The sequence below is a fragment of the Muntiacus reevesi genome, chromosome 9 (assembly GCF_963930625.1).
Source record: "Muntiacus reevesi chromosome 9, mMunRee1.1, whole genome shotgun sequence".
In the NCBI taxonomy this organism is placed as follows: Eukaryota; Metazoa; Chordata; class Mammalia; order Artiodactyla; family Cervidae; genus Muntiacus; species Muntiacus reevesi.
The window spans coordinates 40,482,427-40,502,743 of record NC_089257.1 but is presented as its reverse complement, the minus strand read 5'-3'; the positions used below and the strand labels follow the sequence as shown (position 1 = coordinate 40,502,743).

The 20,317-nt window shown below is 36.1% G+C and overlaps 1 protein-coding gene across 1 annotated transcript; it reads right to left on the bottom strand.

Annotated features, from left to right (window-relative positions):
* Window positions 1-835: 835 nt before the first annotated feature.
* LOC136175228 (olfactory receptor 52B4-like) lies at window positions 836-1,780 on the bottom strand. Its single transcript, XM_065945553.1, has one exon. The coding sequence runs from the start codon at window positions 1,778-1,780 to the stop codon at window positions 836-838; it is 945 nt and encodes a 314-aa protein (XP_065801625.1).
* Window positions 1,781-20,317: the final 18,537 nt, after the last annotated feature.

Here is a 20,317-nt window from a genome sequence, read left to right as displayed (position 1 = left end):
GTAAAAATTTCAAACCTCGGAGGCCTCATATGCACACCTAGGTTTTACTATGAGACACTTGCTGAGTACTGTGGCTAAATTAGGTGCTGGGGATCTAAACCCAGACAATATGTAAAAGGCAATATGAAATCTCTTGCATTCTTATGATTCCTAAGATAGAAAATTGCCAGTGTGAGGAGTTTCTGTATTCTGACTTCTCAATCCTGTCATTTTCCAAGTTTTGAAGCTGCAAAGACTGGAGTCTAGAAAGCTAAGTTAAAACATCTCTGAAAGGAAGAACTGAATCTTCCACTTTTAAGATGAGGAGAAAGGTGCCTCCGGTTTCTTAGTTTAAATTGCTGAATAGTTCTGTCCTAGAAACAAGAGCATAGAAGACAAGCTGAGTGTGACTAAAACAGAAAATCAACACTAACATGGGAGTGAAGTGATCAGCTCTTACCTTATCTCTATAAAAGAAGATAGAAAAAAGACATCTGATAAAGCATAACACTATCTGTAGCCTTTATAGATTTTTATGAGCAACCCTTCTTCAGTCACTAAGTCATGTCCAACTCTTTGCAACCGCAGGGACTGCAGCACACCAGGCCTCCCTGTCCCTCACTATAGCCCAGAGCTGGCACAAGTCCATGTCAATTGAGTTGATGATGCTATCCAACCATCTCCTTTATGAGCATAATAAGTATAAAATTTTAAAGAACTAGGCATAAAAAGAAGAAAATCTTTATGAATGTCAATTATGAAAAAAAACTGAAAAGAAAAGCAGATTGATACTAAAACACACCTCATATCCAGAGAATTGTTAAGAACAGCACAAGGTTGGTTTCCATCAACATGTTCATTTCTGCCTTGTAAAGAACACATAAATCACCTGGTCCCTGATTGGTTTAGTCTTGATACCATAAATGATGGGGTTCAGCAGGGGTGGAGCCAGAATACAGACATTGGCCAGCAGTTCATGGATATGGGGTGAGATGTGATGTCCAAATCGCTGAGCAAGACCTGAGAAGATGCCAGGTACATAGAAGAGGATGATGACACAGACATGGGAGCCACATGTGTTGAGAGCTTTGTGACGAGCATCTTGGGAAGGGATGTAGAAGACAGCACGGAGAATCAGCACATAAGAAATAAAAATGAGCACAACATCTATGACCAAGGTTGACATCAGGACAAAAAACCCATACCAGATGTTTACTCGTATGTCATCACAGGAAAGACGGGCCAAGACAATGTGCTTACAAGCAGTGTTTGGGAGGATGTTACTTTTGCAGAAAGTCAGTCTTTTCAGGAGAAATATCACGGGGAAAATTGTACAACAACTTCTCAGAAGTAAGGTGACACCAATTTTCCCAATCAGTGTACATGTAAGAACAGTGTTATATCTCAGGGGATGGCAAATGGCAATATAGCGGTCAAATGCCATCACCAACAAGATCCCTGACTCATAGAGGAAAGTGGCAGAGAGGAAGAATACCTGAGTAATGCAACGATCAAGAGAGATTTCCCCAGCATGGAACCAGAAGATAGCCAAGGCCTGAGGGACTATGCACGTGGAGAGGACAATGTCTGCTCCAGCCAGCATGCAGAGGAAGAGGTACATGGGTTCCTGGAGGCTGCACTTTGTGACAATAATGAAGGTGAGCAGGCTGTTCCCAAGCAGGGCGGTGACATAGGAAATGAAGAAGGGGATGGAGATCCACACGTGCTGGTCCTCAAAGCCAGGGACGCCCAGCAAGTGGAAGACTGTGTAACTGACACCAGTGTAGTTTAAGGCAGTCATGTTTGATGAGATGATTGGGACTCCAATGTGCAGAGACAGAAAAAAATGAAGATTATATACAAAGATTTTCTTTAATATCACCGGCACCATGGTGCTTTCTGATCCCATTCTGTTCAGAAGATGCCATGAGTTATGCTATATAAAAAGACGAAGAAGATATGTTGTATAAGGTTGTTATATAGAGAGATAAAATGCTTGTTCTCTAAATGAGATCTTATTCACAAAAACAATATACACACTTTTATAACTAAAGAAAATGCAGTTATGAAGTTAATATGTTAGCTGTACAAAAAATTAATACAGTGACACAAGAGAAGTAATGCTTCTGTATTTGTGAACTTCTAAAGAATAAGTACATGTCTGAAGTAGCTCTTGAAGATAATGTAATATACCAATAGGGAGGAGGAGTGGCAAAAAGCTTTTCTTATGAGAGGCACAGAATAGAGCAAAGAACTCGAAATAAGGCATAGTTCATAGGTAAACTTGCATGTACTCCAGTGATTGGCTGTCTAATCCAACATCATTCTAAAAGACTTCTCAGAGGCTTCATGAAGGTTTTCATGGTTGTGATCTAAATGTCTTCAGCATCATGAGAGGTCAATTCAATCTTTGTGTTTTGTTCTAAGAGAATTAGCCCTCTTCAGGGAACTTCTCACCATGTGCATAACACATCTCCCCTTCATTTACTCTTTTCCTTGATTTCACAGGGAGCCTTATATTAGAGTATCTATCTCATGCATAGGAGTACATCTGATTAGCTGCTGATGATCTCCCCAATTGATTGTGAACTTACTGTGGCTTGCATGACTTCCTTTGCTCATTTTCAAAACCTAGCACTCTGAAACATAGCATAGTCCTCAAAATGCCTAACAAAAAATCCCATAACAAATATTGCATGGGTGAAATGATAGATCGGGGCAATAAAATCATGAATAAGCCATTAAATAAATTCCTTGGATGTTCACAGTGGTCAGGATCTGCAGGCCAATGTAGAACTTTTTCTGTTAGTACTCAGGGGTCTTTGGAACAATAAGAGCTAAAGATTCCCTCAAGTTTGGTTTTGCCTCACTCCCCACTCCTTTATAGAACTTTCCATTCTACTAGAACATTGCATAAATGTAACTCTGATCCAGTAGTGTACTGGTAAATGACTTCTCAAAAAAAATAAATACATATATGCATACATATTACATACATACATACAAATAAAATAAAGCAAAGCTGTTTTGTAGTGTTTTCCAATTTCTATGATCTTTGTATTCCCACCACAGCTTGTTGCAAACTACTAATATGGTATCACTGAGTATGCTGTATGAAAGAAATATATACAATTGCACAATTTCATTTCATGAATCTGTATCAGTGGTTCTAGCACACAGCTGCTCTATCCTTTCCAACTGGGTCTATTTCAAACTAAACAAAGGTCTTAATATTTCCAACCTCTGTTAGGCCTCATAACAGCTAGTTATGAAGTAAAATAGATATAGCAATCCTTCCCACCCCCTGTAATTTCATCCCACAGCAATACAGTTTCACTCACTTGCTTCAAATGGAGTTCTCATGAGCTACAATGAATCCATTGCAATAGAACTATCAGAGTGATGGGGAACAGGGATCTGAGGTTTTATCATTTGCCTGAAGCCCTCAGGGACAACTATTACCCCAGGGGATGTAGACATAGAGCTGTCCTTCCAGCAATACCCTCTCTGACCTACAGAGTTGGGTCACTTCATGACAGCTGTCCAACCCTGCCCACACCACCCCGTTCTCCAACATCCTGCCTGCATAGGTGGGCCCGTGTGCTTTCTTCAATTAATAAACTGTTAGTATGACTTCACAAGGATTCCTGTTCCCATTTTAAAGGGAATTAGCAAACATGAATTCTATTTTAATTCAGCACAAGTAATTTGAAATTAACATATAACTTATTTTTAAACTGAAAAAAAAATACATTTCTTCAAAGTTGAGATATACTTGAAATTCAAAATGCTATGTTTTTAAAGTTATTTAAACTTTGAAAATTATAATAATAATATTCTAAATAATAATTTAGAATAAAAATATTCAAAATATTCTAAATACTATCCTAAACTAATATTCTAAATTCTAAAAAACATGATATTCTAAATAATATTCTAAATTTTATTTGTTCTAAATAAAAATAATATCCTAAATAGAATAAATAATAGTCTAAAATTCTAAGTAGAGATAATAATATTTTACATATTCTAAATAAATAGTTAATAATGTTCCAAATATCTAAATATTCTAACTTCTATATATTCCTAAAAACACACAGAAACACTTTAGTGTATTTTTTAAGTTTATTTACACTATATATGTGATTCAAAGTGAACTATAAAAAATATTCTCTACCCTTTTCTCCTTTGGCTACCAAACAATGCATTTAATTTTCAGTTATTTTGTGCAGCAAAGCTCCTTTTGATAAAACGGTCTCCTTTTTATATTGTGTTCATATATTTGTGTTTTTATTTTATTTTTTTGTGTGTGTGTTTTTATTTAAACTAAGTAAATAGTATATACATATTGACAAAGGAGAAACAGCTTTATGCCTTAGAATCACTTATGTGTCTGTGTGTATGATTATAAAACCACAGAATTCTAGTCAAAATGATGTAAGGAGTGATTCAGAAAAACTCTTTTCCCACTTAGAGAGGGGCTCAACAAAAATTCTTACTTGTTGTCCTTTGTTGTTGTTTTGATGAGTTGTACTTTCATTGCAGAAAAATATCCATTCTCATTGACAGAGGCTGTGATAGTTCTAGGTACAGGTCAACTTGCCTAGGCCCCAGGTTCTAGATATTTGGTCAATCAGTGTTCTGTGTTTTGCCATGAGGTTATTTTTTTAGATGAGATTAACCTTTAAATCAGACTTTGAGCAAAGCAGATTACTCTCCATAATATGGGTGTGCCTCATCCAGTCAGTTGAAGACCTTAGGAGAAAGCAAACTGAGGTCCCCCAAAGAAAAGGAATGTTTTCTTCCAGGCTGTCTTTGGACTGGAGTTGCAATATCAGCTCTCCCTGGTTGCCAGCCTGCAGTCTACCCTACAGATTTTGGACTTGTCAATCTCCCCAAATGTGTAAGCCAGTTCCCTAAGTTAATAAATACACACACAAACACACACACACACACACACATACACACACACCCTTTATTGGTTTTCATTCCATGGAGAACCCTAATACAGAGACCAAGAGTACTTTTGGTGGACATATGATTTCATTTATTTTAGGCAAATACCTGGGATTGGAATTGGTTGGTCATATAAAAAGACTGTATCTAACTTCATAAGAAAATGTCAAAACTTCATTCAAACCAGTATGCTGTCATCAACCTGCTATGAAAATTCTATTTGCTCCACATCCTACCAACATCTGTTAATTGTCTTTATAGTTTTAACAATTGTGTTAGATGGCTAATGGTATCTCACTGATGCTTTAATTTTAATTTTTAATAGCCAATGAATATTGAATACATTTTAATATACTTATTGCCATTTGCAAGTCTTCTTTGTTGTTGTTCTTCAGTCACTAAGTCGTGTCCAACTCTTTGTGACCCCATGGCCTGCAGCATGACAGGCTTCCCTGTCATTCACCATCTCCCAGAATTTGCTCAAACTCATATCCATTGAGTGGATGACGCCATCCAATCATCTCATCTTCTGTTATCCCCTTCTCCTCCTGCCTTCAATCTTTCCCATCATCAGGGATTTTTTAAGTGATATGCTTTTTCTAATGATTTGCTCATTTTCAACACATTTTTGTCTTTTTATAATTCATCGTAAAAGGTTACATGTACCCTGGATACCAGTCTTTTGTCAAATACATGTTCCATGAATACATTCTCTTGATCTACAACTTGCCTTTTTCACTTTTTAAATTTTTGTTTACTTTTTAAAAAAATTTTTAGTATATGTTTTGATGATAGAATTTTCATTTCAATGAAATCTAACTTACAAATGTGTTTTGTTTATTCCTTTTGTGACCTGGTAAGATATCTTTCTCTACACTAATGTCACATAAATATTCTCCATATTTCCTTCTAAAAGTTTTATAGTTTAAACTTTATGTTTAGACCTACAGTCATTCCTTTTCTAATTGAAGTATAGTTGATTTACAGTCTTTAGTTTCAGATGTACAACAAAGTGATTCAGTTACAAATATATTTTTTTCAGATTCTTTTCCCTTATAGGTTATTACAAAGTACTGAATATAATTTCCTGTGCTGTACAGTAGGTTCCTGCTGGTTATCTTTTGTGTATCTACCACTGTGTATATATTAATCCCAAACTTCTGATTTATCCCTCCCCCCACCCATTCTCCTTTGTTAACAATAAGCTTGCTTTATATGTCTGTGGCTATATTTCTCTTTTGCATATAAGTTCATTTGTATCTTTTATACAATTCCACATATAAGTGATATCATATATTTGTCTTTCTCTGTATGACTCACTTCACTTAGCACGACAATCTGTAGGTACACCAATGTTGTTACTCATGGCATTCTTTGATTATTTTTTATGAGAGAGTAATGGTCTGTTGTATAAATATACCACATCTTCTTATGCATTCATCTTTTGGTGGACATTGGGTTGCTTCCATGTCTTGGCTATCATAAAGAGTGCAGCAGTGAACACTGGGCTGCCTGTATCCATTTGAATTATGATTTTCTCTGGATGTATGCCCAGGGGTGGGATTGCAGGATCATATGTGAGCTTGAAACAATAGCATTTACTCTTGTGTCAAACAAGAATAAAATACCTGGGAACAAATCTACCTAAGGAGGCAAAAGATCTATATTCTAAAAACTATAAACATTCATGAAAGAAATCAAATATGATAAAACAGATGAAAACAGAAGAATAATGTGTTCTTCGCTTGGAAGAATAGATATTGTCAAAATGACAATACTACCCAAGGCAGTCTACATATTAATGCAATTCCTATCAGATTACTAATGATACTTTTTCACAGAACTAGAACAAAAGAAAATTAAAATTTGTTTGGAATCACAACAGATTCCAAAATAGCCAAAGCAATTGTGAGAAAGGAAAGCAAAGCTGAAGGAATCAGACCCGCTGACTTCAGACTATAATACAAACCTATGTTAATCAAAGCAGTATAGTACTGGCACAAAAACAGAAGTGTAGATCAATGGAATAGAATAGAAAGTCCAGAAATTAACCCATGCACCTTGGTCAATTAATCTGTGACAAAGGAGGCAAGAATATACAATAGAGAAGATACAGTCTCTTCAGTAAGTGGTGCTGGGAAAACTGGACAGCTCCTTGGAAAAGGATAAAAGTAGAATATTCTCTAATGCCACACACAAAAATGAACTCAAAATGGATTAAAAACCTAAATGTAAGCCCAGATACTTTAAAACTCCTAGAGTAAAAAGGAAAATACTCTGACATAAATCATAGCAATATGTTTTTTAATTGGTTTTTTAGAGCAATGGAAACTAAAACAAACAAACAAACAAATGAGACCTAATTAAACGTAAAAGCTTTTGCATAGCAAAGGAAACCATAAAAAGAAAAAAAACCTTAAACAATGGAAGAAAATATTGCAAACAATGCAACTGATAAGGGCTTAATTTCCATAAGAACCAAACAGCTCATGGAGCTCAATATCAAAAAACAAACAACCCAATCAAAAAATGGGGAGAATATCTAAATAGTCATTTCTCCAAAGAAATATACGGATGACCAAAATGTACAAGAAAAGATGCTCAACATCATTAATTATTATTTAAATGCAAATCAAAACTAACATGATCTATCACCTCGCACCAGTCAGAATGACCATCCTCAAAGTCTACAAATAATAAATGCTGGAGAAACGTGGGATTAAAAGAAACCCTCCTTGCTTGTTGCATGCCTTGACATAATGAAGTAGTTCTCATTCTTATTTTCTACCTTGGGGAATTGCTATTTATATTCTTCCCTCTGTCTGGTCTATCACAAAGTTTTGTTTTTCACAGGCTCACTTCTAGCTATATATTCTGTTCTTTGTTCTATTGGAAGGAAGGAAGAAGATAGGATAGGAGGAATAAAGGGAGGAAGGAGAGAGGAAGGAAAGGGAAGGAAGGTAGGAAGCAAAGGGAAATTTCAGAGGGAAGAAAGTATGCAAAAATCTCTGGCATCCATTTATTTCCCTATAACTTTTACACCTTTCTCTCTTCTTTTCCTCCCGCTGTTCCTCCTCCACCTCTTTCTGTTCACTTTCTTCTCTTCCTTTTCTACTTTCTCTGTTTCCATTATAGAAAAATGCCTTGAAAGAGTTGTCTATATATTCAGGACTCAAGAGTTTCTTATTTTTTTTTATCTCACCAGACATTTTCCCTTTGTGTTGCATTCATGTGACAGTGAAGCCCACACTGCCAAATTCAATGGCAATATTCATTCTACATCTTACATGACAGATGAGAAATATTTGACACAGTAAATATTCTCTCATTCTTGAAACTTCTGCCTCATCCCACATCAGACAGTATATTAGAAATAAAAACTGTACAAAATCAACTGTTCCTTTTAAAATAGAGATATTCACTACTAGTATTTTACAGAATATTGTTATACATTTTCTACTGTATATGTGTGTGCAGGTAAATAATTATTATTGGACTATATTCCACCTAAAACTCCAGAATTAACCTTTCTCACTTGACAAAGTTATGTAGTCATATTTCCTCACTAAAACTATACACTTTCAGTCATCAGCAATTGTAGTCCTCCATTGTAAGTTGGTGAGCTCTTAGAAGACTCAGGAAGGAAAGAATACCTGCCATCTAACAACCACCAGACAGTAGCCACTCCCTAAGTTGAGCCCAGAAGAAACTCAGGATGCAAAAACACACTTTGCTGGCCCCAGATAGCTGAGGTGCATATCAAAGGAATGATTTCAATGATCCCAGATTCTTGCATCTTCCCATAAATAGAAAAACACTAAATTCCATAACTCGGGATGGCTGGTTTTCTTTAATTAACACGAGGTGTTGATCAAAACTTCCCCCAAGAAGAAGAAATGCCAAAAGGCAAAATGGTTGTCTGAGGAAGCCTTCCTTACAAATAGCTGAGAAAAGAGGAGAAGTGAAAAGCAAAGGAGAAAAGGAAAGATTTATCCATCTGAATGCTGAGTGCCAAAGAGTACCAAAGAGAGGTAAGAAAGCCATCCTCAGTGATCAATGTGAAGAAATAAAGGAAAATAATAGAATGGGAAAGACTAGAGATCTCTTCAAGAAAATTACAGATACCAAGGGAACATTTCATGCAAAGATGGGCACAATAAAGGACAGAAATAGTATGGACCTAAAAGAAGCATAAGATATTCAGAAGAGGTGGCAAGAATACACAGAAAAACTATACAAAAAAAATCTTAACAACCCAGATAACCATGATGGTGTGATTACTCTCCTAGAGCCAGACATCCTGGAATCTGAAGTCAAATGGGCCTTAAGAAGCATCACTATAAACAAAGCTAGTGGAGGTGAAGGAATTCCAGTTGAGCTATTTCAAATCCTAAAAGTTGACCCTGTGAAAGTGCTGCACTCAATATGCCATCAAATTAGGAAAACTCAGCAGTGGCCACAGGACTGGAAAAGGTCAGTTTTCATTCCAATCCCAAAGAAAGGCAATGACAAAGAATGCACAAACTACCGCTCAATTGCACTCATCTCACAAACTAGCAAAGTAATGCTCAAAATTCTCCAAGCCAGGCTTCAACAATACATGAACCACGAACTTCCAGGTGTTCAACCTGGTTTTAGAAAAGGCAGAGGAACAAAAGATAAAATTGCCAACATCCTTTGGATCATCAAAAAAGCAAGAGAGTTCCAGAAAAACATCTATTTCTGCTTTATTGACTATGCCAAAGCCTTTGAATGTGTGGATCACAATACACTGTGGAAAATTCTGAAAGAGATGCGAATACCAGACCACCTGACCTTTCTCTTGAGAAATCTGTGTGCAGGTCAGGAAGCAACAGTTAGAACTGGACGTGGAACAGACTGGATCCAAATAGGAAAAGGAGTACATCAAGGCTGCATATTGTCACCCTGCTTTTTTAACTTATATGCAGTGTATCATGAGAAACGCTGGGCTGGATGAAGCACAAGCTGGAATCAAGATTTCTGGGAGAAATGCCAATAACCTCAGATATGCAGATGACAACACCCTCATGGCAGAAAGCAAAGAACTAAAGAACCTCTTGCTGAAAGTGAAAGAGGAGAGTGAAAAAGTTGGCTTAAAGCTCAACATTCAGAAAACTAAGATCATGGCATCTGATCCCATCATTTCATCGCAAATAGATGTGGCAACAGTGGCAGACTTTATTTTGGGGGACTCCAAAATCACTGCAGATGGTGACTGCAGCCATGAAATTAAAGGACGCTCACTCCTTAGAAGAAAAGTTATGGCCAACATAGACAGCATATTAAAGAGCAGAGACAGTACGTCGCCAAAAGAGGTCCATCCAGTCAAGGCTATGGTTTTCCAGTAGTCATGTATGGATATGAGAGTTGGACTATAAAGAAGCGAAGCATTGAAGAATTGTTTCTTTTGAACTGCAGTCTTGGATAAGACTCTTGAGAGTCCCTTGGACTGCAGGGAGATCAAACCATCCTAAAGGAGCCCTGGATTTCCTAAAGGAAATAAGTCCTAAATTTTCATTGGAAGGACTGATGCTGAAGCTGATACTCCAATACTTTCACCACCTGATGCGAAGAACTGACTCATTGGAAAGGACCCGGATGCTGGGAAAGATTGAAGGCAGGAGGAGAAGGAGACAATAGAGGATGAGATAGTTGGATTACATCACTGACTCAATGGACATGAGTTTGAGTAAACTCTGGGAGTTGGTGATGGACAGGGAGGCCTGGCGTGCTGCAGTCCATGGGGTTTCAAATAGTCAGACACAACTGAGCGACTGAACTGAACTGAAGCCTGTGCATCCTCTCCTCCTCTTCATTATTTTTAATGAATGGATTGTTAGCATTACTGCACCAGATATTCTTATTTCCAGGTTCACCAGAGAGGTTATAGGACTTTAGTCTTCCATCATCAAAACAGCCTGAGAAAGGAGTAGCTTGTTTGACTGAGCAAACAACCACCTCCTGCAAAGACCTTGAAACAGGATGGAATGATTTTCAGAAGTCATCTATCCTTAATGACATTGTAGCATGATCTTCAGGATTAGATGAAATGAGAATGGTGCTCTGGCCTAGGATTTTGCTCAACTGTGCTTCACTGAGTTTCTCAAGCTCCGAGACAGCCAGTGATGTCCTTAGACAATTAAGTACAAACCTCTATTCCTCAATGTCCCTCATTCTAGAATCAGCGATTCTTGGATTTTAGTTATTCCTGCTGCTGCTGCTGCTGCTGCTGCTGCTGCTGCTGATAAGTCGCTTCAGTCATGTCCAACTCTGTGTGACCCCAAGAACGGCAACCCACCAGGCTCCCCCATCCCTGGGATTCTTCAGGCAAGGACACTGGTGGGTTGCCATTTCCTTCTCCAATGCATGAAGGTGAAAAGGGAAAGTGAAGTCCCTCAGTCATGTCCAATTCTTTGCAACACCATGGACAGCAGCCCACCAGGCTCCTCCATCCATGGGATTTTCCAGGCAAGAGTACTGGAGTGAGGTGCTAGTTATTCTTTTTATATATTAACTTATATCCTGCCAACATGCATGTCTGTAATAAGAGAATGTAAATGAATTGTGTGTTTCATGTTTTACAGAACAACCCTTGAGGAGACTGGGGAGACTGAGACTAATAACTCCTGTCATGGGATCACTAATCTGGTTTCTGAGGGAGTGATGATTGCTGGGAGAAACCTCCAATCTCACTGTCAGGCCTTGTTCTTCGGTAATCCCCCAAGGGTGCATTCGAAACCTTTAATGATCTGATTTGTGACCTGCTTTATAGCAAGACTTCCCGCACATCTTCAAAGGAAACTGAGGTACAGACACACCAGGTCATTAACTCCTCAACTTTCCCAGGTCATGTTGTATCCTCCCAGAATTTCTGCTCTGTCTTGGGATAATCTCCACTGATTCATGGAAAATACTTACTCCTCCTTTCATACCCGATTCTCATCTTGTCTCCTCCGTAACACTTTCTCTAACCACAGCTCCCTCTCAATGTGTTATTTAGATGGTAATTCCTCTCTGAGAAAAATATCATGTTGTCGGTAATTCTCTACTACCTTCTGACTAAAAATCTATGCTCCTTATAGATAGCATTAGAAATTATGAACAAGGGTAAATGTGAAATGGAAGTCATAAATCCATAAATGTATAGCCCTCAAGCAATTTTATTGTGAAATGTTAGTTTCTATAGTTGTACATATACATATATGCTTATGTCTGCAGCTAACCTGAATCTCTATCAGAATCTGTGTCTGTATTTTATCTCCATCTGTACCTAGAGATTTATCTATTCCTATATCTATCTGAAAAACATTATATGATGCATGTATAGTATTGATCATTCTACATACTGTATTATATATATGACCTGTTAGCTACTTTTACATCAGTACAATGTTGACATTGTTCATTTTTAACACATGAGTATGCATAAACAATATAAAATTATTATAAATAATAAAATTACTGTGTCTATACAGTATCTCATTGCAGAGTTTTACTATAACTTATTTAAGCAAGCAGTTTTCTTTTAGGTTCTTTCTGCATGACATTATGATTATATATTTGCAAATTTAATACTCAGTTTTACTTGTTGCATAAGTACCAGCATAGGTATGCTCTAAGTAAATTTATTTTTAAGTATTATCTTTAATATAGGATGCAACAGCTCCACATAATAAATGGAAAATAATAAAAATATGAAGAAAATCACTAGACAGAAGAAAATCACTGTTAGCATTTTGGTATACCACCTTACGTTCCTTTCTCTCTTCGTATATATCTTTATACAATGTCAATATTGGGCTTTGGAGCTATCTACTTTTAACTATATAAACAAGGTTCCTCTGAATATCTTATATATAAACCGTATTCTAGACGTTCAAATTTTATTTTAAGAATGGTCCTAGAAATGAATCCCATGTGTCATACTTTATAGATTTTTTTAATGAATCCTATGAAATTGCACTTAAAAAGCATGCATAGTATATCTCTTTACACTAATAATAGGGTTGAGTATTTTCATTTCTTTTCTTTTCTATTTTTTTCATTTATTTTTATTAGTTGGAGGCTAATACTTTACAATATTGTAGTGGTTTTTGTAATACATTGACATGAATCAGCCATGGATTTACATGTATTCCCCATCCCGATACCCCCTCCCACCTCCCTCTCCACCCGATGCCTCTGGGTCAAGTAAGCCAGAAAGATAAAGACCAATACAGTACACTAACGCATATATATGGAATTTAGAAAGATGGTAACAATAACCTTATATGCAAAACAGAAAAAGAGACACAGATGTACAGAATAGAATTTTGGACTCTGTGGGAGAAGGCGAGGGTGGGACGTTTTGAGAGAACAGCATCGAAACATGTATATTATCTAGGGTGAAACAGATCACCAGCCCAGGTTGGATGCATGAGACAAGTGCTCGAGTATTTGCATTTTTAAAACCTTCTTTCATTCTAAAGGACAAAATGATATTGTACTTCAATTTTAATTGCATTTCTAGTGCTATTGAGACTAAACATTTATCAGATACTCATATTTTATCCTATGAAGTAATGATAACTACCATTTGTTGACTACTTATGTTATAGCTTCCACACTAAGCGTTTTATGTACACTACCTCACATAATCCTCACTTTGGCTCCATAAAATAAATGCTAAAGATGAGGAAATGGAAATCTACCAGGGAAATGGCAGAGACAGGAATTAATTTCATTTTTCCTATTTAAGTTTGTGCTGTTTATCTCATAGATAATGCTGGCTGCTCCCACTTTTGCCTAATTAACTTTTTTCATTTTTAGGTTATTTAACTCTTGAAAACTCTAATGTTATCCTTATCTTTTGTCATTTTTTAATTTATCAATAATAATAATATGTGTTCATGCCTGTATTTAAGTATTTATCTGGTTTGTCTTCCCTTTTAGTATTTTTATAAACTGATTTAAGTATTAATAGCTATATTTGTGTCTTTTCTTTAATGTTTCTTTCATTGGTTAATCATAGAAAATTCTCCTTAAGCCAGAATTTGAATATTATTAAATCCATTACTCTATTTTCACTTTCTGATCTCTAAATTAGGATTATTTCATTAACATTACATAGTTCCTGTGAGGATTAAGTGGGCTAATGTATGTAAAGTTCTTAGAATGGCATTAGGCATATATGCATTTGCTATTATGTGTTTAACACTATTAAAATATAGTGATATGTATGTTTGCTATCATAATTATTATTAATGATGATCTTCATTTGTCTTGAGATATCTTTATTTCACACTCATGATTTTTTGAGTTTTTATATTTAAATAATAATAGATTCACAGAAAGTTGCAAAACAAACTATAGCTTGAAGATACTATTTATCCTTCATCCAGTTTTCCCCAGTGACATCTTGCATGACTAAGTCACAATAGCAAAACATAAAGTTGACATGGGTACAAACCAAGAGCTCACTAGATTCCCTAGTTTTATATTCACTGCTTGTATGTATGCTTCTGTCTGTGTATGTAGTTATACAATTATATGACATTAAAGACTGGCGAAACCATCACAACAATTAAAATACAGACTTGTTCTATCACCATGTAAGATATCTTTTGGAGCCTCACCCACATCCCTGTTTTCATGGCTGATCCTTGACAACCTTCTTCTCTAAAATTTTATTTGTGATATATATAACCTCTAGAGACTAGGTTTATTTTACTCAGTACAATTCCCTTAGGATTCATTTAAAATGTTACATGTATTGGTAATGTATTTCTTTTTATTGTTGTGTCAAACTTCATGGTATGAATGTACATCGTGCTTTTAAACATTCACATTAAATAACATTTGGGTTGTTTCCAGTTTTAGCTACTACAGATAAAGAAAGCTGCTATGAACATTCATGCAAAGGTTCTCATGTAAATGTAAATTTTCATTTCTCTGGGATAATGCTCAAGCATGCAATTCTGGGTTATACCATAGTGAAAGTGTTAGTTGCTCAGTCATGTCCGACCTTTACAACCCCATGGACTGTAGCCCACCAGGTTCCTCTGTCCATAGACTTCTTGGAATGAGAATACTGAAGTGGGTTGCCATTTCCATCTCCCGGGGATCTTCCTGACCCAGGGATCAAAACTGGATCTCCTGAACTGCAGGCTGATTCTTTACTGTCTGAGCCAGGTTTACCATTCTTTACCAGGGAAGCCCGTAGATTATAAGTTTATAAACATGACCTGATATTTAACTTTGTAAGAAACCACCAAAATGTTTTCCTGAGTAGCTCGACCACTTTACATTCCCTCCAGCAGTGCCAAAGTGATCCAGTTTCTCTGAATCCTCACCAACATTTGGCATCATCACTATTTATTGCAGCTAGTCTGATTCTGGTCTTGATTTGCATTATCTCTGAATGCTAATGATGTTATACATTTTTCATGTACTTGTTTGGCATCTGAATATTCCTCTTCAGTGAAGTGTCAGTTCAAATATTTTGCCTATTCTTTATAACTCTAAGCACAAGTGCTTTGTCATATGTGTGATTTGCAGAGTTGCCCAGTCTGTAGCTTGCCTTTTCATCCTCTTGATAGAGACACGTCTCAGAGGATAGAGAACAGCTGTTGGGAATAGTGCTGCGGGAAGGGAACTGAGAGTCTCATACTACTTGCTGTCCATAATATTTGCTGATACTCTCAAGGATTCCCATTTTCACATGGCAAATAAGACTACTAGGCATTTAGCGAGAAGCTACATTTCAGCAACATATTCTTTTCACCATGCATAAAACCTGTTCCTCAAAAACAGCCCATTGTTTATTCATTTTTCACCCCTCTTTCATCATGCAGTGCTCGTAACCATGTGCAGCATGGATTGATATATGAATATAAGGATTGATATGGTTATGATAAAGCAGGCAGAAGCAACATTTAACAGAAGAAACTAGATGGTTGACATATAGTTGACAATTGTAAAAGTCTTTCAGATATTCTCTATGCTTGAAAATATTTGTAATAAAATGCTATAAAAAGTGCATCTATTTGTTTGACTAAATCATGGTCACTCTTTTAAGACAGTCAATACAGACTAATAGAAATAAAATGATTCCAAAAGTCACCAGTCTTTTGGTGTTCTGAGATAATCATTGTCAAAACTTCTTAATGTACATTGTCATATATTTTTATGTATCACCATTTGTGTGTTTGTGTGTGTGTGAGTGTGTGAACAAAGATCAACATTCTATGTGTATCTATGGGTGTGTGTTGTTTCCCTAGTACCTATTAGATCTACTAATATTACTAGCATAGCAGGCACTAAATTAGGAAAATAATTGTTTATTTTAAAGCGCAAGTGTATGAAATTCTCATTGTAAACTATTTGGAAATTATTTAAATGCATAAACAAAATTTTTATGACATATTTATGATATAATTCCATCTTATCATTTCAAAGTTTTTAAGTTTTGGGACCAAATTTTGTGTAAAATCTTATATCCTATAATTTTCACACAGATTTTTAACAAGTGTTTAATGTTTGAAGCACATTTTAATTAATTTGTACTAGCTACAAATTGTAACAACTTAAGAATTTATCATAAAGTGACTAATCATTCGTATTTAACAAATATGCAGTTTTTCAAAGTAACATTCCTTGCAAGTATTTCCTCATTTTATATGTCTTCAATTTTAATTACATGCATGCGTGGGTGCTAAGTCACTTCAGTCATGTCCAACTCTTTGCAAACCTAAGGACTGTAGCCCACCAGGCTCCTCTGTCCTTGGGAGTCTCCAGGCAAGAAAACTGAAGTGGGTTGTCATGCCCACCCCAAGGGGCTCTTCCTGACCCAGGGATCGAACCCACATCTCTTATGTCTCCTGCATTGGCAGGTAGGTTCATTACCACTAGCACAACCTGGGAAGCCTTTAATTACATTGGAGGACCTAAATGTTATGTAGTAAAATCCCCAGGCTTTTCCTTCAGATATTTCCTCTTTGTTTTTAACTTCAAGAAGTTGTTCTAAGATAATTCTGTTACTTCTTTTTTATTCAATATATTTTCTATTTTAATTTTTTACATTTACTGTTTTAATAATATCTGTTTTAGTAAATGAAACACAATATATATAATTATATTCACAAAACATGATTGCTAACTTATAGAGAACATTCTGCCATTTAATCATATTCTATATATGATTATATTGTATAATGATTTGTAAGTCATGTTTTAATTTAATGTTACATAACAAGCATTTTCTTTCATACAAATGTACTTAATATGTATATTAAGCAATTTATTACTAATATTTTCATATAAACAATATATTAAAGCCTATATTTTAGTTAACCTCTAGATTCTTGTGGAACATTTTTTTTCAAATGATTGCCAGTGCCAATAAAGTTGTTGTAAATGTAATGATACATAAGTTTTTGTCTGAGCTCCATGGATTTTAATATGGAATAGAGACACTATGGAGAACAGTGTGGAGATTCCTTAAAAAACTGGAAATAGAACTGCCATATGACGCAGAAATCCCACTCCTGGGCATACACACCGAGGATGCCAGGACAGGAAAGCAACCAGGGCATGGAAGGACATGAAAGCAAACTAGATGCCCATCAGCAGACGAATGGATAAGGAAGCTGTGGTACATATACACAATGGATTACTACTCAGCCATTAAAAGAATTCATTTGAATCAGTTCTAATGAGATGGATGAAACTGGAGTCCATTATACAGTGAAGTAAGCCAGAAAGATAAAGACCAATACAGTATACTAATGCATATATATGGATTTATATATATATAATATATATATATAGGGTTATTGTTATATATATATAGGGTTATATATAGGTGTTATATATGTATATATATACCATAACCCTATATGCAAAACAGAAAAAGAGACACAGATGTACAGAACAGACTTTTGGACTCTGTGGGAGAAGACGAGGGTGGGATGTTCTGAGAGAATAGCATTGAAACAAGTATACTATCAAAGGTGAAACAGACCACCAGCCCAGGTTGGATGCATGAGACAAGTGCTCAGGGCTGGTGCACTGGGAACCCAGAGGGATCGGATGGGGAGGGAGGCAGGAGGGGGGTTCGGGATGGGGAACACATGTAAATCCAGGGCTGATTCATGTCAATATATTACAAAAACCACTGCAATATTGTAAAGTAATTAGCCTTCAACTAATAAAAATGAATGAAAAAAAATAATGGGGAATAGGTTCCTGAAACTTTTTGTTTATATTTGATATGCCTATTGTCAGTTTGAATATGTGCAAAGTGCTAAGAAGATACATGTTATAAATAATCAAGTCATCTATGTTTTTCAAGTATATTGAAAATAATTAAATGAAGTATTTTTTAATGTAAGATGTCAGCATGAATTAAATTATAGTTTAGCAGATTTTTAGCTAGCAGATATTTCTATACAAGATTTTGTTTCTGCAAAAATAGTGACCTTCTACCAAAAGTTGAGAATACACAAAGTGCACTTAGCAATGTCAAAAAAATTCAACAAGAGTCGACTTCTCAGTGAGGTGGAAGGTTAGAGCTTAGTGACACCATCCTAGCCCAGCCAGTCTATGACCCTCAAGAGAAAGCTTGTGGTAGAATAAATTCAGAGGTTTATTTAAAACCCATTGAAAGGAGGGAGAACAGAAGAACAGTATCATGTCTCACCAAACAAATGAATATATAGTCATTACAAGATTTAGGGTACAGATTGGATTTAGGCAATTTATAAATATATCAGTGCTTTGGTGAGCTTTAAGTAAAGAAAAGGATCTATATAGGGATTAATGTAGGTTCTTGAGTCTTGTTAGGACTCTACTGCCTGAACTGAGAATGGGTAGCTAAGCTGTTCTGGTTGGAATCTGATGAATTTACTTTATGAATTCTGATTTCAAAACATGTAATTCCCTACTTTAGGCATATGTAATTAAAATATATGACCAGAGGAAGTGTTCACTGGGAGAGATTAATTGGTTGAGGCTTATCTGATAAGTAGTGAATCATAGAAAAATAGAGCATTTTGGCATGTTGAGGGGAAAAAACATTTCAAAGGATCTATACTTAAAATGACATTGAAGAGTTAAAAGAAAAGAAAGTCAGACATGTACACATATATAAAAACTACATATCTAGTAAGGGTCTACTCTATAGCACAGGGAACCATACTCAATACTCTGCAAAGGTCTTTGTGGGAAAAGAAGTTTACGAATTTGAAGATATGATTTGTATATTTCTTTCTCCTGGTTGATTCTAGGAAAATCACTGGGAAGTTATAGGAGGAATGTGATGTCATGGAAGCAAAGTAGAGAGAAGACGGAACAGTGAACCAATTTCAAATGCTATTTAAAGGTATAAAAATGACCTTTGCTTTAAACACAAACTGCACCATTGTGGCCCGGTAATAAAGGTACTACAATATAAAGTATAGGGTGATTTGCCACTACATTCTCTTCAGAAGAAGAATAAAATTGTTGATTGAGATTGTAGGTAGTTAAGAAAAGGTGGCAAGAAATATAGAAATGTACAAAAAAGATCTTCATGACCCAGATATTCACAATGGTGTGATCACTCACCTACAGAGAGACACCCTGAAATATGAAGTCAAGTGGGCCTTAGGAAGCATCACTACGAACAAAGCTAGTAGAAGTGAGCTATTTCAAATCCTAAACAGTGATGCTGTGAAAGTGCTGCACTCAATATACCAGCAAATTAGAAAAACTCAGAGTGGCCACAGGACTGGAAAAGCTCAGTTTTCATTCCAATCCCTAAGAAAGGCAGTGCCAAAGAATGCTCAAACTACCTCTCAATTGCACTCCTCTCACACACTAGCAAAGTAATGCTCAAAATTCTCCAAGCCAGGCTTCATCAATAAGTGAACTGTGAAGTTCCAGATGCTCAAGCTGGTTTTATAAAAGGCAGAGGAACCAGAGATCAGATTGCCAATATCAAGTGGATCATAAAAAAACACCAAGAGTGTTCCAGAAAAACATCTATTTCTGCTTTATTTTCTATGTCAAAGTCGTTGAAAGTGTGGATCACAATAATCTGTGGAAAATTCTCAAAGAAATGGGAATGCCAGACCACCTGACCTGCCTCTTGAGAACTCTGTATGCAGGTCAAGAAGCAACGGTTAGAAACTGACATGGAATAACAGACTGGTTCCAAATAGGAAAAGGAGTAGGTCAAGGCTGTTATGGTCACCCTGCTTATTTAACTTATATGCAGAGAACATTATGAGAAACACGGGGCTGGATGAAGCAGAAGCTGGAATCAAGATGCCGGGAGAAATATCAATAACCTCAGATATGCAGATGCCACCACCCTTATGGCAGAAAGTGAAGAGCTAAAGAG